Source organism: Hylobates moloch, unplaced genomic scaffold, assembly GCF_009828535.3.
Source record: "Hylobates moloch isolate HMO894 unplaced genomic scaffold, HMol_V3 SCAFFOLD_13, whole genome shotgun sequence".
Taxonomy (NCBI): Eukaryota; Metazoa; Chordata; class Mammalia; order Primates; family Hylobatidae; genus Hylobates; species Hylobates moloch.
In genome coordinates this window covers 56,857,270-56,877,578 of record NW_026652288.1, presented here as the reverse complement: position 1 = coordinate 56,877,578, position 20,309 = coordinate 56,857,270, and the positions used below count along the sequence as shown (strand labels likewise).

Here is a 20,309-nt window from a genome sequence, read left to right as displayed (position 1 = left end):
CGCCCCCTATGTGTGGAGGATATGCTCGAAAGCCCCAGTGGATGCCTTAAACCATGGATAATACCAAACCCTATATATACCAGGTTTTTCCTATGCATATACACTTATGGTAAAGGTTAATTTATAAATTAGGCACAGTAAGAGATTAACAAGAGTAAAATAGAACAATTTTAACAATATACTGTAATCGACTCTTTCTCTGATGATGGGACGTGAGATGGTAAAATGCCTGCATGGTGAGATGAAGTGAGGTGGATGACACAGGCATTGTGACACAGCGTGAGGCTACTATTGACTTCCTTTTTTTAAGACAGGGTCTGGCTCTGTCACCCAGGCTGGAGTGATATTGGCATACTGCAGCCTCAGTCTCCCGGGTTGAAGCGATTGTCATGATTACAAGCGCCCACCACCATGCCTGGCTAATTTTTGTATTTTTAGTAGAGACGGGGTTTTCGCTATGTTGGCCAAGCTGGTCTTAAACTCCTGACCTCAAGTGACTCACCCACCTTGGCCTCCCAAAGTGCTGGGATTACAGGCATGAGCACTACTATGACCTTCTGATGACGCATCAGAAAGAGGATCATCTGCTTTGGGTGATCCTGGATCATGGAACCATGACATAGTCAATGGCTGGATGTCAGGAGTAAATGGTACAGATGACTAACAGGTGGGTAGTGTGTACAGTGTGGATACACTAGAGAAAGAGATGATTCACGTGGGACAAAGCACGGTGCTACAAGATTTCATACAGAACGGCACACAGTTGAAAACTTACGAGTTGTTCTGAAATTTTCCATCTAATATTTTTGGACAATGGTAGCCATGGTTTACTTATACATGGAAAGCAAAACCACAGATGAGGGGGCACTGCTGTAGTTTCTCAATTCTCACACTTCCTCTATCCTGCTGCTGAGAAGGTGAACTGAAGACTAAGAAGTAATCTTGCAGTAGAGAGTAATAAAGCCCACATTTTAGCAAAATACATTAAGCCTGTTAAAATAAGAGAAAAGACAATCTACTTAAATGTGGTTGCTTTATTTTGCACTTTTAATTCACAAAAAGCTTTACAATATCTACATTCCAACTGTTGATAACCAAGGCTTTATGGTAAGACAATGAAAATTTTATCACATCAACTGGGCATATGCAAAAACAACGGATACTTTACAAACAAGTCTTTTTAATCAAGAACATTATGTAAAATACACACTCTGGTAAACATCTGAATTCATCCATCCTTAAAATTAGACTTAAGAGGCAAAAAAAAAAAAAACCCAACAGATTTTAACACTAACAAGCCTACCAGAATAATGCTGATGGCAAGCCATAAACAGCTTTAAATGCTGACTGTAATTTGGGGAAGGGGAGAAAAAGAAATTATCTGTTGTACCTATATTTAAATACATCTGTTAGTGAGACTTCTCTAATTTAATGGATTTCAACAAAGTGAACAGCTCCTGCGCCTTTGGTAGTTTCTCAAGTTTTGTTTTTAAACTTGTGACATCTTGACTAAAGGAACTGAACCCTGGGACTAGAAAACTTACGGTAAGGAAAAACCCCAGGGAAGTGGGGAGAAGGAAAAACAAGACTAGAACTTTCTTAGTCTATCTAAGGTGGGTAACAAATAAAATCACTACTCATATGAGGGAAGAATACCAGAGTTGTTATGTGGGATTTAGCTTGGCTTATGTTTTATAAAAGTTAAATAAGTATAAACATCTAAATGGCAAAAATAAAAATCCAAAGTGGTCTCATTTAGGAAATTAAAAAAAATAATTGTCCTCAATTAGCTTTTAAATTTGCGGAATGGCACAATACATATTTTGAGACACCCATTATAGAATCTGTTAAAATTATGCATACTGCTACTTCCTCTTTTAATATAATTTTTATGTACTCTAGGGTAGGTATTATCAGTAGAGGCCACTAAAAATAATGCCAGAATTCAAGTGAGAGAGAATAGAAACGGAAAGAGGAAGGGAGGATAATGAAATTGGGTAGTAAGTAATAACAAACATGAGTTTTAAAGTTTCCTCACTAATAACACAGAATTGTATATTTTGGCTCAATGCCACTGGGCTGCTGAAGTGACCAGGAAGTGAGTGGAATTCATCTTAATTGCCCCAGTTAGATTCTTAACTAACCCGTGATTTGGATGAGGGGTTGTTTCCATAGACTGCTTGGTAAGGGGTAGCTGTGCTGTGCTAACTGCCTATTCACTTTGTTTCTTTCAAGAACACTTTTGAAAGGACAAGAACCTGTAAAAGGCAGCAGAACAGAACAAAGAACTCATTAGACTACAGAGATTAACACAGCAATAATCTAACAATAGTTTAATCATGGACATGTTACAATCATCTTGTTTCTTGAGATGGAGAGTATGGGCCTATAAAAAAATTTAAAAAATAAAATTCCACTATTCCTGGCATATTCCAAAATTTTCCTCTTTTGATTAGAATTTTTTTGGACAAGTCCCATGCCGAGTCTGTCCTGAAGACTCTGGCTGAGGGATGGATGAAAGGAGTATTCTGACACAGGTATTTTGCGTGAGAATGGCTAGGGGACTGCCAGCTTTAGCACAGCCGAAAAGAGAATGCAGTCCTGATAAGCTGGAGCCATTTGTATTTATTCAGTACAGACAGAATACCAAAGGCCTGAAGCCAACACAATTTGTGAGTAATGAACATTGTCGACCCCCTTTGTAGGGAGCAGTCTTGCACGGTTTCTGGAGGACATAAGTAAACAAACTTATCTAGATAAATTCCTTTACACTCCCTTGCTACCTACTGTTCGCCCTCAGCCTCAGGGTAAGAGAATTAGCTGCCTTCAGCTTTATTCTCTCCCGAAGCTTTGGAAAACCTCCCAACCTTCCAATTGCATCTTTCCTTATAGCTTCTCCTACCAACCTGACCGATCTCCTACATCACCCCTTTTCTGTTTTTTGCATCAGGTTTCGTTGCTTGACGAGTACAGCTGTGTGCAGCAACAGTTTTGTCAGGCATAGCAGTTACTGCTTGTTTTCTGGCTTTACATCCTAGAATTAGTAAACAACAAGAGACAAACATGAGTATAATTAGTAATATTCTTTTCTAATTAAGAAGCAACCCCCAGGAGTGGGGGTCTATCCAGGAGAGATGTTTTTGCATATGCTTCCATATGGCTATTACTGAGGAACCCCACTGGGGGTACGTTAGTACCTCCTAGCTAAAAAGTCACACTGCTAGAAGCTGGGAAGGGGGTGTCTGCCTAAGTAATAGGGCTGAAAAAAGGCAGATTTAGAAAATGGGCTTAATAGAGTGTAGCAGGTACAGGTAACAGGCAAAGTGAGAGAATAAAAAGGAGCAATACCTTGCGTGAGTTGCAATGTACAACAGAGAGCATAGCAAGGAACAAATTTTCTGGAGTGAATGGTGTCTGTGTTCGGAGCAGGATTCGCTCAGCCTCCTGAGTTGTCTTCTTCAACATCCCCCAGGTAATGTCTGGGGCTCCTGTCGTCCGACGAAGCTGTGTCGTCCGACGAACCCGTTTCTTCCGGGGCTGTGGGGGCTGCGGGGCCTGTGGAGGCTGCGGGGCCTGCAGGGTTGTTTCCTTCATTTCTGGTACCAGGTTGGGTCCTAGCCCCACTATGGTAAGGTTTGATGCGTCGTGCTGGAATCCAAAGAGGGCCTGAGGGGATGTGAACACAAGCATATCCTCTTCCCCATGTTAGCAAAACATTTGGACCATGCCATATATTACTATTTACATCTTTCCATAAAACTGCGGTTTTATGTCGAGGTTTTAGCAAAGTGCTTTTCTATAGCTAACTGAAACTTATCATCTAAATTTCAGAAATTAAGGGTAAATAAGGCTTGTGCTAGTAGCGTTGCAGGGTCTACTCATATTCTCCCTTTTTTGTTTTCTGAGCGTATTTTTAAGGGTGAGGTGGGCAAGTTCTACTACGGCCTGTCGTTGGGGGTTGTACGGGATGCCTGTGGAATGTTGGATGCTTCAAGTGTGACAAAATTGTTGAGTGAGCTGGCGTAAGCCAGACCATTATTAGTTGTAATTTTTGTGGGCAGCCCCATAAACATAAAAGTTAAAAGATGTTTAATGACAGATCAGGTGGACTTTCCAGGAAGAGCATGTGTGCTAATTAGGTGAGAATAGGTGTCAATGGATACATGTACATATCTTAGTTTTCCAAATTCAGGGACGTGTGTAACATCTGTTTGCCATAACTGATTAGGTTCTAGTCCTCTAGGGTTAACACCTGTTAAAGGAGGGGACGTGCCTGTGAGCTGGCAATCTGGGCATTGCAGGATAATTTGTTTAGCTAGTCTTTGGGTAAGTTGACATTGTTAAGCTTCTCTAATTTTGGTAGAAAAATTGATGTGATTGGGTGGCTTGGTTAAGCAGTGACGTCATAACCTGCAGGTCTACTTGATCATTGCCATAAGCCAGTGGGTCAGGCAATGAGCTGTGGGCTCAAATATGTGTGATAAAAATAGAATGTGTACATTGATCTAGCAATTGCTGAAGTCAAAGAAAAAAGGCACACAGAGTGGGCTCAAGAGTAGACTTAATGAGGGCTGTTTCAAGGTTCTGCAATAAATAAATAAGTAGGGCCAATATTAGGGCTCCAACCTCAACTCTCTGAGTACTAGAAAATCTAGATGGACTGAAGGAGTTATGTGGTTTCCACCAGATAGCCACTTTTCCATTTTTACGAGAGCCATCAGTAAAAAGCATTACAGCATTAGGTATGGGGAAGGGAACTACCTTTGTAGGAATAACTACAGGAGTACTAGATAAGAACTGAAGTAGTTTGTCAGCAGGAAGGGCATGTTTTATATGGCCTGCATAATCAGAGAGTGCTAGCTGAAGGTCTAGAGATAAGGGAAGACTGCTTCGAATTGTTTTTTACTCAAGGGAATTCTCATGACATCAGGGTCATAACCTAGCAACTGATGGCATCATCTGCTGCTTGTATAGATGACTTTACTAACTAGCTGGATATAGGGAGATAGTGTTTTTGTCCCGGTATGTGAGCAAAAAGCCTATTCTAGGAAATGCAGCCCCAGGGCCATCTGTCCTATTAATCCTGTAGGGGAAATGTTTAATAGGAAGAACAAACAATTGGACTGACTATTGTGAGTCTATGCGATCTAGTTGCCTCTGAGAAATAGCTTGATTTCCTCAATTTCTCTTTTTGCTGTGGGGGTTAAATACCTGGGAGAGTCTAGGGCTATGCTGCCTTTTAGGATAGAAAACAGGTTCTGCAATTTATCAGTAGTTATGCCCAAGGTGGGGCAAAGACAGTTAATATCGCCTAGCAATTTTTGATAATTATTTAAGGTATGTTAGTTGCTAGTATTTAATTTAACCTTTTGAGGTCTTATTGACCAGGAAGTTAGTATGTATCCAAGATATTTCTAAGGTGAGGACATCTGTACTTTTTCAGGTGCTATGATTAAACCTCTTAACTGTGTACTCCTTACAACAGAGGCATATAAACTCAAAAGTACTGGCTCCATTGGGGCTGCTAGTAAAATATCATCCATAAAATGAATAATCTTGCAACTAGGATATTATTTTCTACTGGGGAGCAAAGCCTGATTTACATAATACTGACACATGATAGGACTGTTCAGCATTCCTTGAGAAAGTACTTTCTAATAAAATGGATGAGCTGGCCTTTCATTATTGATAGCTGGTATTGTAAATGCACATTTTTCTCTGTCCTGTTCTGCAAGGGGAATAGTATAAAAGCAGTCTTTTAAGTCAGTAACAACTATAGGCCAATCTTGAGAAACTGCTGCAGGGGAAGGGAGCCTGCTGAAGGGGCCCCATAGATTGCAAATTAGCATTGATAGCTTGTAAGTCATGCAAAAGTCTCCATTTGCCAGACATTTTGGGAATGACGAAAATGGGCAAATTCCAAGGGCTGTTTGATGGTTCTACATGGCTGGCTTTTAATTGCTCCTCAACTAATTCATTGGCTCCATTGTAATTTCTCTCCCTTTAAAGGCCACTGTTCTACCCAAATAGGATTTTAAGACAGCCACATCAGGGATAGAGGAGGAATTGTAACAGTGGCTATTACTAGAAAGAGGTTTGCTGTTTACGTAATTCATCAAATTCTGTCCTCCAGGAGAGGTACTGACTGGCCTCTAAAATTGTTTTAGCTAGCACTGACCAGTCCTATAGGGTTATACGGAAGTTGCTGCTATGGCCTTAATTAATCCTTTCGTATATGGGCTACTAGCAGCTCCGTTTTCTCTAATGCTTTTTCTTATCTCTTCATAAGCATAAAAAGTAATGGGTTAATATACTTGATTGCCTTGTCAATTTTGTATCACTGGGCAGGCCAAGAGGTCCCCTTCTAAGGCCACTTGCCTAAGACAGGGTCCCATAGCTGTAGTGTATCCCTTGTCTTTTTTCCAATTTATTGGGGGAGGGTGCTCAGGGAAAACCTCCGTTTCCTCTTTGGTATCTTTATCTGGTAACAGCGGGACTAAGGGAGGAAGAGGAGGCGATAAGGTGATGGTTCCTCCTCCTTTCCCTTCTTAGGCTCTTCTGTGTAGAGCAGGGCCAAAGTAGCCCTAACTAAGGCCCATAATGTTAAAGATGTTACTGGGACCCACTGCCCTTGTGCATGATATCGTTTAAGATTTCTCCCCACTTTTTCCCAAAGCTCTAGGTCCAGCGTGCCTCCTTCTGGGAACCATGGATTATGGGAAACAACAGTTTGCAATGGGTCCCTTAATTAAGCCTGCGAAACCGAGGCTCCGCTAGCTTTAAGCAGTTGTTTCAATACTTTTATATACTGTTTCTGTTGTGCGGATAGCTGTTATCCCATGATGAAACCCTAGCTTCAGAATTCCCCTGAACTTGGAAATCCCGAGCGGGCACCAATGACTTACTGACTGCGCAGTCTCTTCGCCTTCATTTTCGGGGGTTCCGTCGTGATCCATTTCAGCGTTCCTCACAGGGGGCACCTGCTGCCAAGTCTGTCCTGCAGACTCTGGCCGAGCGACCGGATGAAAGGAGTATTCAGACGCAGGTATTTTGCGTGAGAATGGCTAGGGGACTGCCGGCTTTAGCGCAGCCGAAAAGAGAGTGCAGTCCTGATAAGCTGGAGCCGCTTGTATTTATTCGGTACAGATAGAATGCCAAAGGCCTGAAGCCAACACAATTTGTGAGTAATGAACATTGTCGCCCCCCTTTGCAGGGAGCAGTCTTGCACTCGATGATCAAAGGTTGGTTTCCGGAGGACATATGTAAACAAACTTATCTAGATAAATTTCTTTACACTACCTTGTTACCTACTCTTCGCCCTCAGCCTCAGGGTAAGAGAATTGGCTGCCTTCAGCTTTATTCTCTCTCTGAAGCTTTGCAAAACCTCCCAGCCTTCCAAGAAGGTTTGCGTCTTTCCTTATAGCTTCTCCTACCACCCTGACTGATCTCCTACACTCCCAAACTTAAAATATCCCTCATCTTCCACCTCAAACTGCCTCTTCTATTTATTAGTCTTGTATATGATATTATTTAAGACTCATACATCAGTGAGAGAGTCAGGAGTTTCAGGATTATTGTAATAGAAGACATTGAGTTCATTACTTGGAAAAACGGATTTTTTTCTGAGGTATCTGTCAGAGATTTAAGTGCTCTATTTTATCATTGAATGAGAATTATTCTCAAAGCAAATATTCTCTAAGATACCAAAGTATTCAGTTTATTAGGATAGTACACTTTAACATATTACAAGTTACAAAGCCTAAGAAAAAGCAAGCAACAAGTCAATAAAATCACAACTCAGAATTCTAACATTTTCAGATGGTATCATGTGTTGGGCAGGGAGCGGTGGCTCACGCCTGTAATCTCAACACTTTGAGAGGCTGAGGCAGGCAGATCACTTGAGGCCAGGAGTTAGAGACTAGCCTGGCCAACATGGTGAACCCCATCTCTACAACAAATACAAAAATTTGAATTAAACATTTTAAACAGACTATTTTAGATGTTTATTTAATATTGAAATGTTGTCAACTATCATAAAGTATTTCTCTGCATCACAAAAATTCCATATATTAAGAATTTACACAATCCAGGAAAAAAAATTTTTAGAAACTGTTTTCTTTTTTTTTTTGGCCTGAGCAAAAAAATCTAAAAAGGCTCTCCAAAATCTTGAGTGGAAGTATCATACTCTGCAATGAAATGCTTGAGTTCTTCAACACACCGCTCACCTATTTCATGTAAATTCTGCCTCAATGCAAACTGTATAGACTTTTCTAATGAAGGATCTTTTTCAATCAGCATTTTCACCACCATCCCGAAAGTTTCACAGTCTTGTCGGTAAACCTAAAAGGTAAAACACATTCTGGTTAGCTGAGAATGAAAATAACTAGTCAAATAGTTAGCTGACTGAATTGGCAGAATTTTGATGCTGACATCTGAAAGAGAGACACAATAGAGAAAGCGGAACCTTTCTCGCCCTTGCACTGTCACTATTACCAGAGGCCATTTAAACCTCTATCCTTGAGATCTGCTGACAATACCTGAATGAGAAGGAAAACATTAACATACCACATTACTGAATGTAGAAGTTTGGCATGGCATTTGTCCGTGTAAGGCAGTCTACTCAAAGGACATCAGACTAGAGATGGGAATAAGAACAAAGGCTAGGGAAGACATATCAATGACTTTGTTCATTTATTTGTTTGGAAGAAAAAAGTTTCTGAGCCCCTAACTTTAGATTCTTTGTTTGAATCATGATCAGATAACAAATTCTGTTTAGTGGCCTGGTGTGGTGTCTCACACCTGTTATCTTAGCAATTTGGGAGGTGAAAGCGTGTGGATCACCTGAGGTCAGGAGTTCCAGATTAGCCTGGCCAACATGGCGAAACCCCATCTCTACTAAAAATACAAAAATTAGCTGGGCGTGGTGGCGCTGTCTGTAGTCCCAGCTACTCAGGAGGCGGACGCAGGAGAATAGCTGAACCTGGGAAGCAGACGTCGCAGTGAGCCGAGATTGTGCCACTGCACTCCAGTCTGGGTGACAGAGTGAGACCTTGTCTCAAAACAAACAAACAAGAAAACAAACAAAAAACAAAACACCGTACTGTAAAGCTACAGTAATCAAGATTGTATGCCACTGGCAGAAGAACAGACAGAAAGATCAAGGACAGGACAGTCCAGATACAGACCCATACAAATACAGTGAACTGATCTTTTAAACAGAGCACAGAAGTAATTCAGTGGAGAAAAGATAGTCTTCAACTTGACAGTTACGTTCAAGACTTCACTGAACTTCAACAAGTTGAGCGGTGCTTGAACAACTGGATATCTACCTACATGCAAAATAATTTAGACACAGATCTTATACCTTTCAAAAATATGTTAACTCAAAATGGATCACAGACCTAAATATAAATGCAAACATATAATATTTACAGAAGATAACAGAGGAAAAAATCTAGGTGATCTTGAGTTTGGCGATGACTTTTAAATATAACATCAAAGACAATCCAAGAAAAAACCCAAGAAATTGGATTTCATTAAAATTTAAAAATCTGTGCTTTGTGAAAGACACTGCTAAGGGCATGAACAAACAAGCTACAGACTGGGAGAAAATCTTTGCAAAACACGTATGTGATAAACTAGTATCTAAAATATACAAAGAACTTATAACTCAACAATAAGAGGGCCGGGCGCAGTGGCTCATGCCTGTAATCCCAGCACTTTGGGAAGCTGAGGCAGGCGGATCATGAGGTCAGGAGTTCAAGACCAGCCTGACCAATAAGGTGAAACCCCCATCTCTACTAAAAATACAAAAAATTAGCTGGGTGTGGTGACACATGCCTGTAATCCCAGCTACTCGGGAGACTGAGGCAGGAGAATCACTTGAACCTGGGAGGCAGGGGTTGCGGTGAGCCGAGATCGTGCCACTGCACTCCAGCCTGGGCTACAGAGCAAGACTCTGTCACAAAAAAAACAAAACAAAAACAAGAAAACAGTAAGAAACAACCCAATTATAAAACGGGCAAAAAACTGAATGACACCTCACCAAAGCAGACATTCAGATGACAAATTAACACGAAAAATTGTTCAACATCATTTGTTATTAGGAAATTGAAAATTAAAACAATGAGTAGTGAGATACCACTACACATCTATTAGAATGCTTAAAATCCACAACTTAAACTTAAATTTGATTTAAATTTAAATCCACAGCTTAAAATCCACAAAAAAATTTGACATCACCAATTTCTGTCAAAAATGTAGAGCCACAGAACTCTCCTTCGTTGTTGGTGGGAATGCAAAATGGTACAACCACTTTGGTAGACAGTCTACCAGTTTCTTACAAAGCAAAATAGTCTTACCATACAATCCAGCAATCCCACTGCTAAGTATTTATCCAAAGAAGTTGAAAACTTATGTCCACACAAAAACCTGCATACAAATCTTTATATCAACATTATTCATAACTGCCAAAAGTTGGAAGCATCCAAGATGTTCTGTAATGGATAAATGGACAAACTGCAGTATACTCATACAATGGAATACTTTTCATCAAAAGAAATGAGCTATCAAGCCACAAAATGACACCAAAGAATCTTAAGTGAAAGAAGCCAGTCTGAAAAGGTTATACACTATGATACCAACTATATGACATTCTGGTTATTAAAAAAACAAAAACAAAAACCCATAGACACTAAAGAGATCATTAGTTGCCAGGTGGAAGTGGAAGGGACAAACAGGTGGAACACAGGACATTTCTTAGAGAGATGAAATTATGCTGTATGGGACTGTATGGTAGGATACTGAATGATACATTATGCATTTGTCAAAATTCACAGAACTGTAGGAGACAAAGAGTGAATTCTAATGTAAACTATGGACTTTAGTTAATATTAATATATCAATATTGGTTCATCAATCATAACAAGTGTATCACAGTAATGCAAAATGTTAATAATAGGGGAAACTGTGTAGGGAGAACGGGCATATAAGAACTCTCTTTGCTCTTGCAGGTTTTCTATAAATCTAAAACAGCTCCAAAAAATAAAATCAAAATTTTTTTTCAAAAATAATCACACAAAAGTGAAAAAAGAAAAAGGGGTTTCTTAACTTTTGTGCCTGAGTTTCAGTACCTATACCTGACTGTGCTGTTTCAGAATTAAGTAAGATAATGCAGAACACTCAGCATAGTGCCTGCCACATAGGAAGCATTTAATCTAAGGCAGCTATAGTGATGATGATGGAAAGAGGAGAAACAACTGTTCTGACTTTGTCTATAGAAGGGAGTAGTAGAAAATAGTGTTAGAGCTGATAAGTTCTCTCTAGGAAAACAAAGAAAAGGAAAAGGAAATGGTGTTTGAGGGGAATGCTATTGGCTTAGCACAGCTAAAGCGTAGGATATTCACCCTGAAAGGAGATCATAAAGAGCTCCTTCAAGGAGCTTAGACATCAACCAATAAATTAACAAAGAGGGAAAGAGCTACAAGTAGAAATTGGAACCTTTGGATGTATCAGGAAGAGAAAAATGAGCATGAATCTATGCTTTGGGTTCCTGCTCCTGAGAGCCAGGACAATAAATATGACAAGATGTGTGAAAGAAAGATGAGATTAGAGGCTTTACAAGTACAGTAGTCCCCACTTTATCTGAGATTTCAGTTACCTGCTGTAAACTGCAGTCCAAAAATATTAAATGGAAAACTCCAGAAACAAACAATTCTTAAGTTTTAAACTGCATGCTGTTCTGAGTAGTGTGATGAGATCTTGTGCCATCCTGCTTCATCCTGCACAAGACATAAATCCTCCCTTTGTCCCATATTCAATCTTTATATACTACCCACCTGTTAGTCACTTAGTAGCCCTCTCAGTTGTCAGATTGGTAAAACATAGTATATACAGGGTTCAGTACTACCTGAGTTTCAGGCATCCACTGAGGATCTTGGAACATATCCCCTAAGGATAAGGGGGGGATATTGTAATTAAGAAGCAGTAGATATACAATAATGTGAAGAGTGATAGGTGGAAGGTTTTTTTACTTTTATATAGGAGTGGAGATAAGTTCAGTACTAAGTAGTCACTTGAGGCACTCATGAGACAGCCAGAACCAACTATCAATAGGAGGTTAAGTACATGAGTCTGGACTTCTTAAGAAACAAATGGAAGTGAGAAAGGGATCGATTTTATAATCTTTAGCAGTAATGCCGGCTGAGGCCAGGGGAATTTCTTGAAGGAGGGAGTTAAGTTCTTCCTAGCACCACAAGACTGATACTCAGTAAATGTTGAATGAATAGCTAAAGTGTGCTTTAAGAGAAAGTAAGAGCCAAGTACAGACATCTAAAACCATCGATATCATCCGCAGAAAAGACCACAGAAAAATTAAGAATCAAGAGACAGTGAAGGCACAGATGCCAAAGACAGAGTTTATAAAATAAGGACACAGTCAATCAAATGCCAGAGAAAGATCAAAGAAACATATTGACTGGATTTGGCAATTAGGAGGTAAACCACAAGAGCAGTTTGTTGGGATGGTGGAGACTGGAGAGCTGTGCTGTCCAATACAGTAGCCACTAGCCATATGTAACTATATTTTATTTTTAATTAGTGAAATAGAATTAATTCTGTTTCTCAGTCACACTAGCTCTATTTCAAATGCTAGTGGCTGCCATACTGGACATGAGGATATAAAACATTTTCATCACTGCAGACAATTCTATTTAGCAGAGTTGTCATGGAGGACTGAGGAGTAAAAAGAAGGGAAAGTTGTCATGGTTAAATGGTAATCTAGTAAATTAAATACATATTTGCAACTATTTTACCATTAAGGTGGAAAATAAAAGCTTACAACTTTTAAAGGAGCATTGAAATAAAATTAGCATCTGTAAAATGTTCTACAATCTTTTAATGAAAGGTATATAAAAATAAGTTAAAAAAAGAAACTCCAATTGGGGCATAATATACAAGGAACCATTTATAATGTTTAATGTGTTGATGAGGTCAGGAAAAAAGTGATAGCACATTGATATTAAATACTGGAGATAAGTTTAAACCCTTTAATTTTGGTCTATAGTAATGTAGAAGGTGTAAAACTATTGTAATCTATGTTGCTGCTTGTGCTGTATTAATAGAAAAAAATATCTTTGAGTCCTCCTCAAAGCTGCAGCCCCAATGCCTCTTAAAAACACAGCTCCTAAAAAGAACACTGGTGGTTGCTAAGAAATGCATTATGAACATATGGATCAGAGCTATAGTGCCTACATTCAATATGTGAGTGAAATTATTACAACCACAAAAGGAAGCAACTGCAAAACCAATTATAAATTAAGGACATGCTAAAAAGCCTCAACAATCAATGTTTATAGAATTCTCATACACAAATACATACCAATTTATAAATGTATAGAACTCAACCAAAGATAAATCCTTATGACTTTTTTATCCCTTTCAGCTTATTAGTTTTTTCAATCATAATATACTAGACAAAAAGAAATAATTCCACATATAAAAAAGAAATAATTCCAAATAATGTAATCATTGCAGAATAGTTAATGCCAAAACCAGATTCCACAAAATTTAAATATAAGACCTAAACAGGGCTGGGCGGGGTGGCTCACGCCTGTAATCCCAGCACTTTGGGAGGCCAGGGCGGGCAGATTGCCTGAGGTCAGGGTTCGAGACCAGCCTGGCCAACATGGTGAAAGCCTGTCTCTCCTAAAAATACAAAAATTAGCCAGCCATGGTGGCATGCACCTGTAGTCCCAGCTACTGGGGAGGGTGCAGCAGGAGAATTGCTTCAACTCGGGAGACTAAGGTTGCAGCGAGCTGAGATCGCACCATTGCACTCCAGCCTAGGAGACAGAGCAAGACTCTGTCTCAAAAAACAAAAGAAAAACAAAAACATAAAAAAACAGTAACTTATTTCCTCTCCTACTGTATCCTCACTCATAATACTCAACACTTCACTTCTGGCATGCCCACACATCAATTCTCCGGCAGATACCAACTGGGGTTAAGATCCCACAGGCTAAGGACTCAGTCCCACAAAACTAACCCCCAATACAGAAACCAATTCACAGGTCCCCGGCCTCCAAAACTTCTGACCAGGCAACTATAAATTGAGGGTTCTTACAAGCCCCTCCTTAGGTTCAATCATTTGCTAGAGCAGCTCACAGAAAGCGCTTTACTTACAAATACCGTTTATTTATTTTTATTTCCAACTTTTATGATCATCCCATCACCTAGGTATTAAGCCCAGCATCCATTAGCTACTCTTCCTGATACTCTCCTTCTCCCATTCCCCACCCTCCAACAGGCCTCAGTGTGCGTTGTTCCCCCACTTGTGTCCATGTATTCTCATCATTCTGATCCCACTTACAAATGAGAACATGTGGTATTTGGTTTTCTGTTCCTATGTTAGTTTGCTAAGGAAAATGGTCTCCAGCTCCACAAATACTGTTTAGTATAAAAGGATACAACTCAGGAACAGCCAGATAGAAGAGATATGTAGGGCAAGGTATGGGGGAACAGGTATGGGGCTGTTGTGCCCACTCTGGGTATGCCACCTTTGTAGCAGCTCCACCTGTTCAGCAACCCAGCAGCCCTCTGAACCCTGAACTTTTGGTGGTGTTATGTTTTTTTAAAATAAATTTTATTGTGTATATTTAAGGTTTACAACATGTTATGGGATACATATAGAGAGTAATATCTATCATCTCACACAGTTGGTCCTTGAACAATACAGGTTTGGATTGAGTGGGTCCACTTATATGCAGATTTTCTTCTACCTCTGCCACCCCTAAGATGGCAAGACCAACTTATCTTTCCTCAGCTTATTCAATGTGAAGACAAGGAGGATGAAGATCTCTATGATAATCCAGTTCCACTTAATGAATAGTAAATATATGTTGTCTTCTTTATTATTTTCTTAATAACATTTTATTTCCTCTAGCTTACTTTAAGAATACAGTGTGGGCTGGGTGCGGTGGCTCACGCCTGTAATCCCAGCACTTGGGAGGCTGAGGCCGGTGGATCACGAGGTCAGGAGATTGAGACCATCCTCGCTAACACGGTGAAACCCCGTCTCTACTAAAAAATAGAAAATATTAGCCGGGCATGGTGGCTGGCGCCTGTAGTCCCAGCTACCCAGGAGGCTGAAGCAGGAGAATGGCGTGAACCCGGGAGGCGGAACTTGCAGTGAGCCAAGAACGCACCACTGCACTCCAGCCCGGGCAACAGAGCGAGACTCCGTCTCAAAAAAAAAAAAAAAAAAATACAGTGTATACTTTTTTTTTTTTTTTTTCTTTTTTGTGGTTCCAACATGCCAGAGCTGATGGTGGAGGTTCGCAGCTCCAACGGGGCTTTCTACAAGGGATTTACCAAAAATGTTCATGAAGACTCCCTTACAGTTGCTTTTGAAAATAATTGGCAACCAGAATGCCAGTTTCCATTTAATGAGGTTAGATTACCTCCACCACCTGATATAAAAAAATAAATTAGTGAAGGAGATGAAGTAGAGGTATATTCAAGAGCAAATGACCAAGAGCCATGTGGATGGTGGGTGGCTAAAGTTTGGATGATGAAAGGAGAATTTTATGTCATTGAATATACTGCTTGTGACGCTACTTACAATGAAATAGTCACATTTGAACAACTTTGGCCTGTCAATAAAAATAAAACCGTCAAAAAAAATACCTTCTTTAAATGCACAGTGGATTTTCCTGAGGATCTGAGAGAGGCGTGTGCTAATGAAAATGCACATAAAGATTTTAAGAAAGCAGTAGGAGCATGCAGAATTTTTTACCATCCAGAAACAACACAGCTAATGATACTGTCTGCCAGTGAAGCAACTGTGAAGAAAGTAAACATCTTAAGTGACATGCGTTTGTGAAGTATTTGTATGAAGCTGATGCTTATGACCAGAAATGAAGAGATCACTAAGCATTCAGAATGCAAAAAACAACTTGCAGCGGCTTTTCAGGAGGAATTTGTTGTGAGAGAAAATTTAATGGGTGTGGCAATAGGAACACATGGTAGTAACATTCAGCAAGCTAGGAAGGTTCCTGGAGTCACCGCATTGAGCTAGATGAAGACACTGGAACATTTAGAATCTACAGAGAGACTGCTGATGCTGTAAAAAAGGCTAGGGGTTTCTTGGAATTTGTGGAGGATTTTATTCAGGTTTCTAAGAATCTCACTGGAAAAGTAATTGGAAAAAATGGCAAAGTTATTCAAGAAACAGTGGACAAATCTGATATGGTTCGGGTGATAATTGAAGGTGACAGTGAAAATAAACTACCCAGAGAAGACGGTATGATTCCATTTGTATTTGTTGGCACTAAAGAAACTACTGGAGCCGGGCGCGGTGGCTCACGCTTGTAATCCCAGCACTTTGGGAGGCCGAGGCGGGCGGATCACAAGGTCAGGAGATCGAGACCACGGTGAAACCCCGTCTCTACTAAAAATACAAAAAATTAGCCGGGCGTGGTGGTGGGCGCCTGTAGTCCCAGCTACTCGGAGAGGCTGAGGCAGGAGAATGGCATGAACCCAGAAGGCGGAGCTTGCAGTGAGCCGAGATTGTGCCACTGCACTCCAGCCTGGGCGACAGAGCGAGACTCCGTCTCAAAAAAAAAAAAAAGAAACCACTGGAAATGTGCAAGTTCTTTTAGAGTACCATATTGCTTATCTAAAGGAAGTAGAACAGCTAAGAATAGAATGCCTACAGATTGATGAGCAGCCATAACAGATTGGTTCTAGGTCTTATAGTGGAAGAGGCAGAGGTTGTCAGGGCCCTAATTACACCTCCAGTTATGGTACAAATTCTGAGCTGTCTAACCCCTCTGAAATAGAATCTGAGGATAAAGACAAGCTGAGTGATTGGTCATTGAAGAAGATGATCGATGCAGACATCAGCATGACAGCAGGAGATGCCCAGGAGGAAGATGCAGAAGTGTTTCAGGGGGTCGAGGTCGTGGTGGACCACGTGGTGGCAAATCCTCCATCAGTTCTGTGCCCAAAGATCCTGACAGCAATCCATACAGCTTACTTGATAATACAGAATCAGATCAGACTGCAGACACTGATGCCAGCAAATCTCATCACAGTACTAATCGTCATACGTGGTCTCGTAGACAAAGGACTGATGAAGATGCTGTTCTGATGGATGGAATGACTGATACAGCTTCAGTTACTGAAAATGGGCTAGGCAAAACATGTGATTGAAGAGCATGGTCCTTCAGAAAAGGCAATAAATAGCCCGACTAGTGCTTCTGGCAATGACATTTCTAAGTTACAGCATACTCCAGGAGAAGAAAAGATTAATACCTTAAAAGAAGAAAACAGTCAAGAAACAGCAGTCCTGCATGGTGTTTCATAAACTGAAGAAGTTCCTAGTTTACAGTTCTTTTACATTACATTTACAACAGTGCTTGTACAAGCTTACCAAAGATAGAATATGGATTGCCAGTCTTTACATCGCACTTTCAGTTCTACCATTTGGAATTCAAAAAGGGGAGGGATCCTGAATAAATCATATGTTAAACATACTTTGACACCTACTGGGTTATAAATCATCAGATGTTCCTTGAGAATAGTATATGTAACATTAAAAAAAAGTTGCTGGCTATAAGAAATATTATTTTCTTTTCAAAATATGGCAGATGGGGGGTGGTGGGTGAGGTGGGATCCCTAACATAATATTCTTTATGAAAGCATTGGCTGCTTTTGTTACATTTTTAATATGCAACCACTTCTTCATCTGAGGAAAACTAGAATAAAATGCAGTCTAAAATATTTTGCACTGAACTGTAATTTCTCCATTGGTTTAGTTTGGAAACTGGTCTGTTTTAATGTGTTTTTTAAATGCTGTATATAGAGAAAAATCTGCAGACCACTGGAATACATTTGTTAAACTCTCATCTGCAGGGACACTGGGTGATATTTGGCAGTGACTGTTCCACATTGAGGCTTTGGTTTATTTATTAAAGTGTACAGTATTTAAAAATCAAACATAGCTTTAGTTAAAACACTAAGCTGAATTAGTCATGTCCATTCAGACATAACCGGAACTACTGAAAATATTAATTTCCAGAAGGTTTATTCTATATAAACTACGTTTCAGTAGAGTATCTTTTTTTTTTTTTTAATTTCGGTTGTTTGATGTACAATATGTTTTTGTATGCAGATAGTAAATAAACATTGATCTCCCAAAAAAAAAAGTGATAACACAGTGTATTAGCCAGGCACAGTGGCTCACGCTCATGATCCCAGCACTTTGGGAGGCCGAGGTGGGTAGATCACCTGAGGTCAGGAGTTTGGGACCAGACTGGCCAACATGGTGAAACCCCGTCTCTACTAAAAATACAAAATTTAGCTGGGCTTGGTGGTGGGCGCCTGTAACCCAGCTATTCGGAAGGCTGGGGCAGGAGAATTGCTTGAACCGGGAAGGCAGAGGTTGCAGTGAGCCGAGATCACACCACTGCACTCTACACTCCAGCCTGGGTACTCCGTCTCAAAAAAACAAAACAAAACAAACAAACAAAAAAAACGAATATAGTATATGTAATATATATAGCATACAAAATATGTGTTAACTGACTATGTTATTGATAGGTCAACAGCAGACTATCTCTAGTCAAGTTTTGGGGCAGTCAAAAGTTATACTTGAATTTTCAAATGTTAAGGGTGTGGGGGGGACAGCATCACAAATCCTTGAGTTGTTCAAGTATCAATTGTAGGGGTGTGTGTGTGTGTGTGTGTGTGTGTATGTGTGTGTATGAGACAGAGATAGAAAGAGAAGAGCAGCTAAAATCGAAGATCCATCACAAAAACACAATTGATTAGATCATTGGCCTTTGGTGAACGGCTCAACCTTCAGTCCCTCTCCACCCCTTTAGAGGTCAAGGGGGTAGGCTGAAAGTTCCAACTCTCTAAACACATGGTTGGTTTCCCTGGGCAATCAGCCTCTAAACAGAGGCTATCCAGGAGCTCCCCCGGCCATTGGTTACCTCATTCACATACAAAAAGACACTTATCACTTTAAGATTCCAAGCTGTGTGCCAAGAAATGGGGGCAGAGGCCAAATATATATTTCTTATTATATCCAGAAATGGAAAGATAAGTGACAAAACAAATAGAGCAAAAGCTTAATTATAGAATCCAGGTGATGGGTATATGAGCGTGCACCATACAATTTCTTCAATTTTTCTTCATGTTCGAAAATGTTCAAAATAAAATGAAGACGGATCTGTTCTGCTTTGACCCTGGAGGATGAGCTTTGCATCTTCTCGATATGGGTTAGATATTAATGAATCTGCAAATGCTGACATGAGTGTGAATGACAGATAAATGTGCCTGCCACACAACTAGAGCTCACCTTCTATATTAAAGCACTGGAATTGGTCAGAGTACAACATGCTCTGTTCAAGGACTTTACATTCTAGTAAAAAGACCAACACATTAAAAATAACCAAACAACAAGGCAGAATATGGTAAATGCCATAAAATATAAAGTGTTGTAATTATTCCAAATAAAAGATGATGGGAGTTGCGGGGAGCACTAAGACAGCGCGAACTATTCTAAGCACCTTGGAAGCAAAAAGCATAGTGTTTAAAGACTAATGAATCTTGGAATACAGGGAAGTTTTGGGAAAGATAGTAGACTGCAATCAAAATGGAGCTAGATATGACCATGTAAGGCAAAGACCAAATTCTTAGACTTAAAATAATTTATGGCAGAAACGCTGTAGACATTTTTTCTCTCATTCAAAAGGCAATAAACAAACAACTAAAGACTGTTGATTAGGAAAAAAACCAATGTATTCATTGCTCAATGAATTTTGAGAAAAGTAATTTTGTATTCAATGTCAATTACTGGCTTGGGAAAAGAATTTCTAAGATGCAAAACATATAAAAAGGCTAAATCTAAAGAAAAACATTCATAATGAACACAGGATGAAAGGCAATTTAATACCTAATAAAATAGGCTTTGAAGTTCTAAATGCTGAGAAAATGGGTACAAATATTTTGCAAGATGATAAAATTTCATTTGGCTTTTGATATTGTTGTGTCTGAGAATAATAAATATTTAATAAAAGGAGGGGTAGGCTTAATTTGCACATTTCCCAAGTCATGTCCAAAACATCCATCATAATGAAACAGATCACAGTTTAAGATGGCAATTCGGCTCCCTAAATGATATCTGTCGCTTAGAAAGTCCCTTAAGCTTAACAAAAAAAAAAGGAAGTTAAAAAGGCAAAATTCGGTTTTTTTAAAATTAAATATTAAAAATTTCCACTGGTTATTGTTGGGGAACAGGTGAT

The 20,309-nt window shown here is 39.7% G+C and overlaps 1 protein-coding gene and 1 pseudogene across 23 annotated transcripts in view; one reads left to right on the top strand and one right to left on the bottom strand.

The window, feature by feature from the left end:
- Nucleotides 1-1,019: 1,019 nt before the first annotated feature.
- PPHLN1 (periphilin 1) overlaps nt 1,020-20,309 on the bottom strand; it is a 213,014-nt gene continuing 193,724 nt past the window's right edge. For 10 of the 23 annotated variants that reach the window (XM_058426506.1, XM_058426511.1, XM_058426512.1 and 7 more), the window contains 3 exons: nt 8,226-8,340; nt 6,906-7,006; nt 1,020-3,666 (listed from right to left, as the gene is read on the bottom strand). In XM_058426506.1, the coding sequence (XP_058282489.1) occupies nt 3,289-3,666; nt 6,906-7,006; nt 8,226-8,340 (594 nt within the window). In that variant the 3' untranslated portion in view covers nt 1,020-3,288. The other 13 variants (XM_058426508.1, XM_032173733.2, XM_032173738.2 and 10 more) reach the window with 5 other exon arrangements.
- Nucleotides 15,310-17,550, top strand: LOC116481084 (RNA-binding protein FXR1-like; annotated as a pseudogene).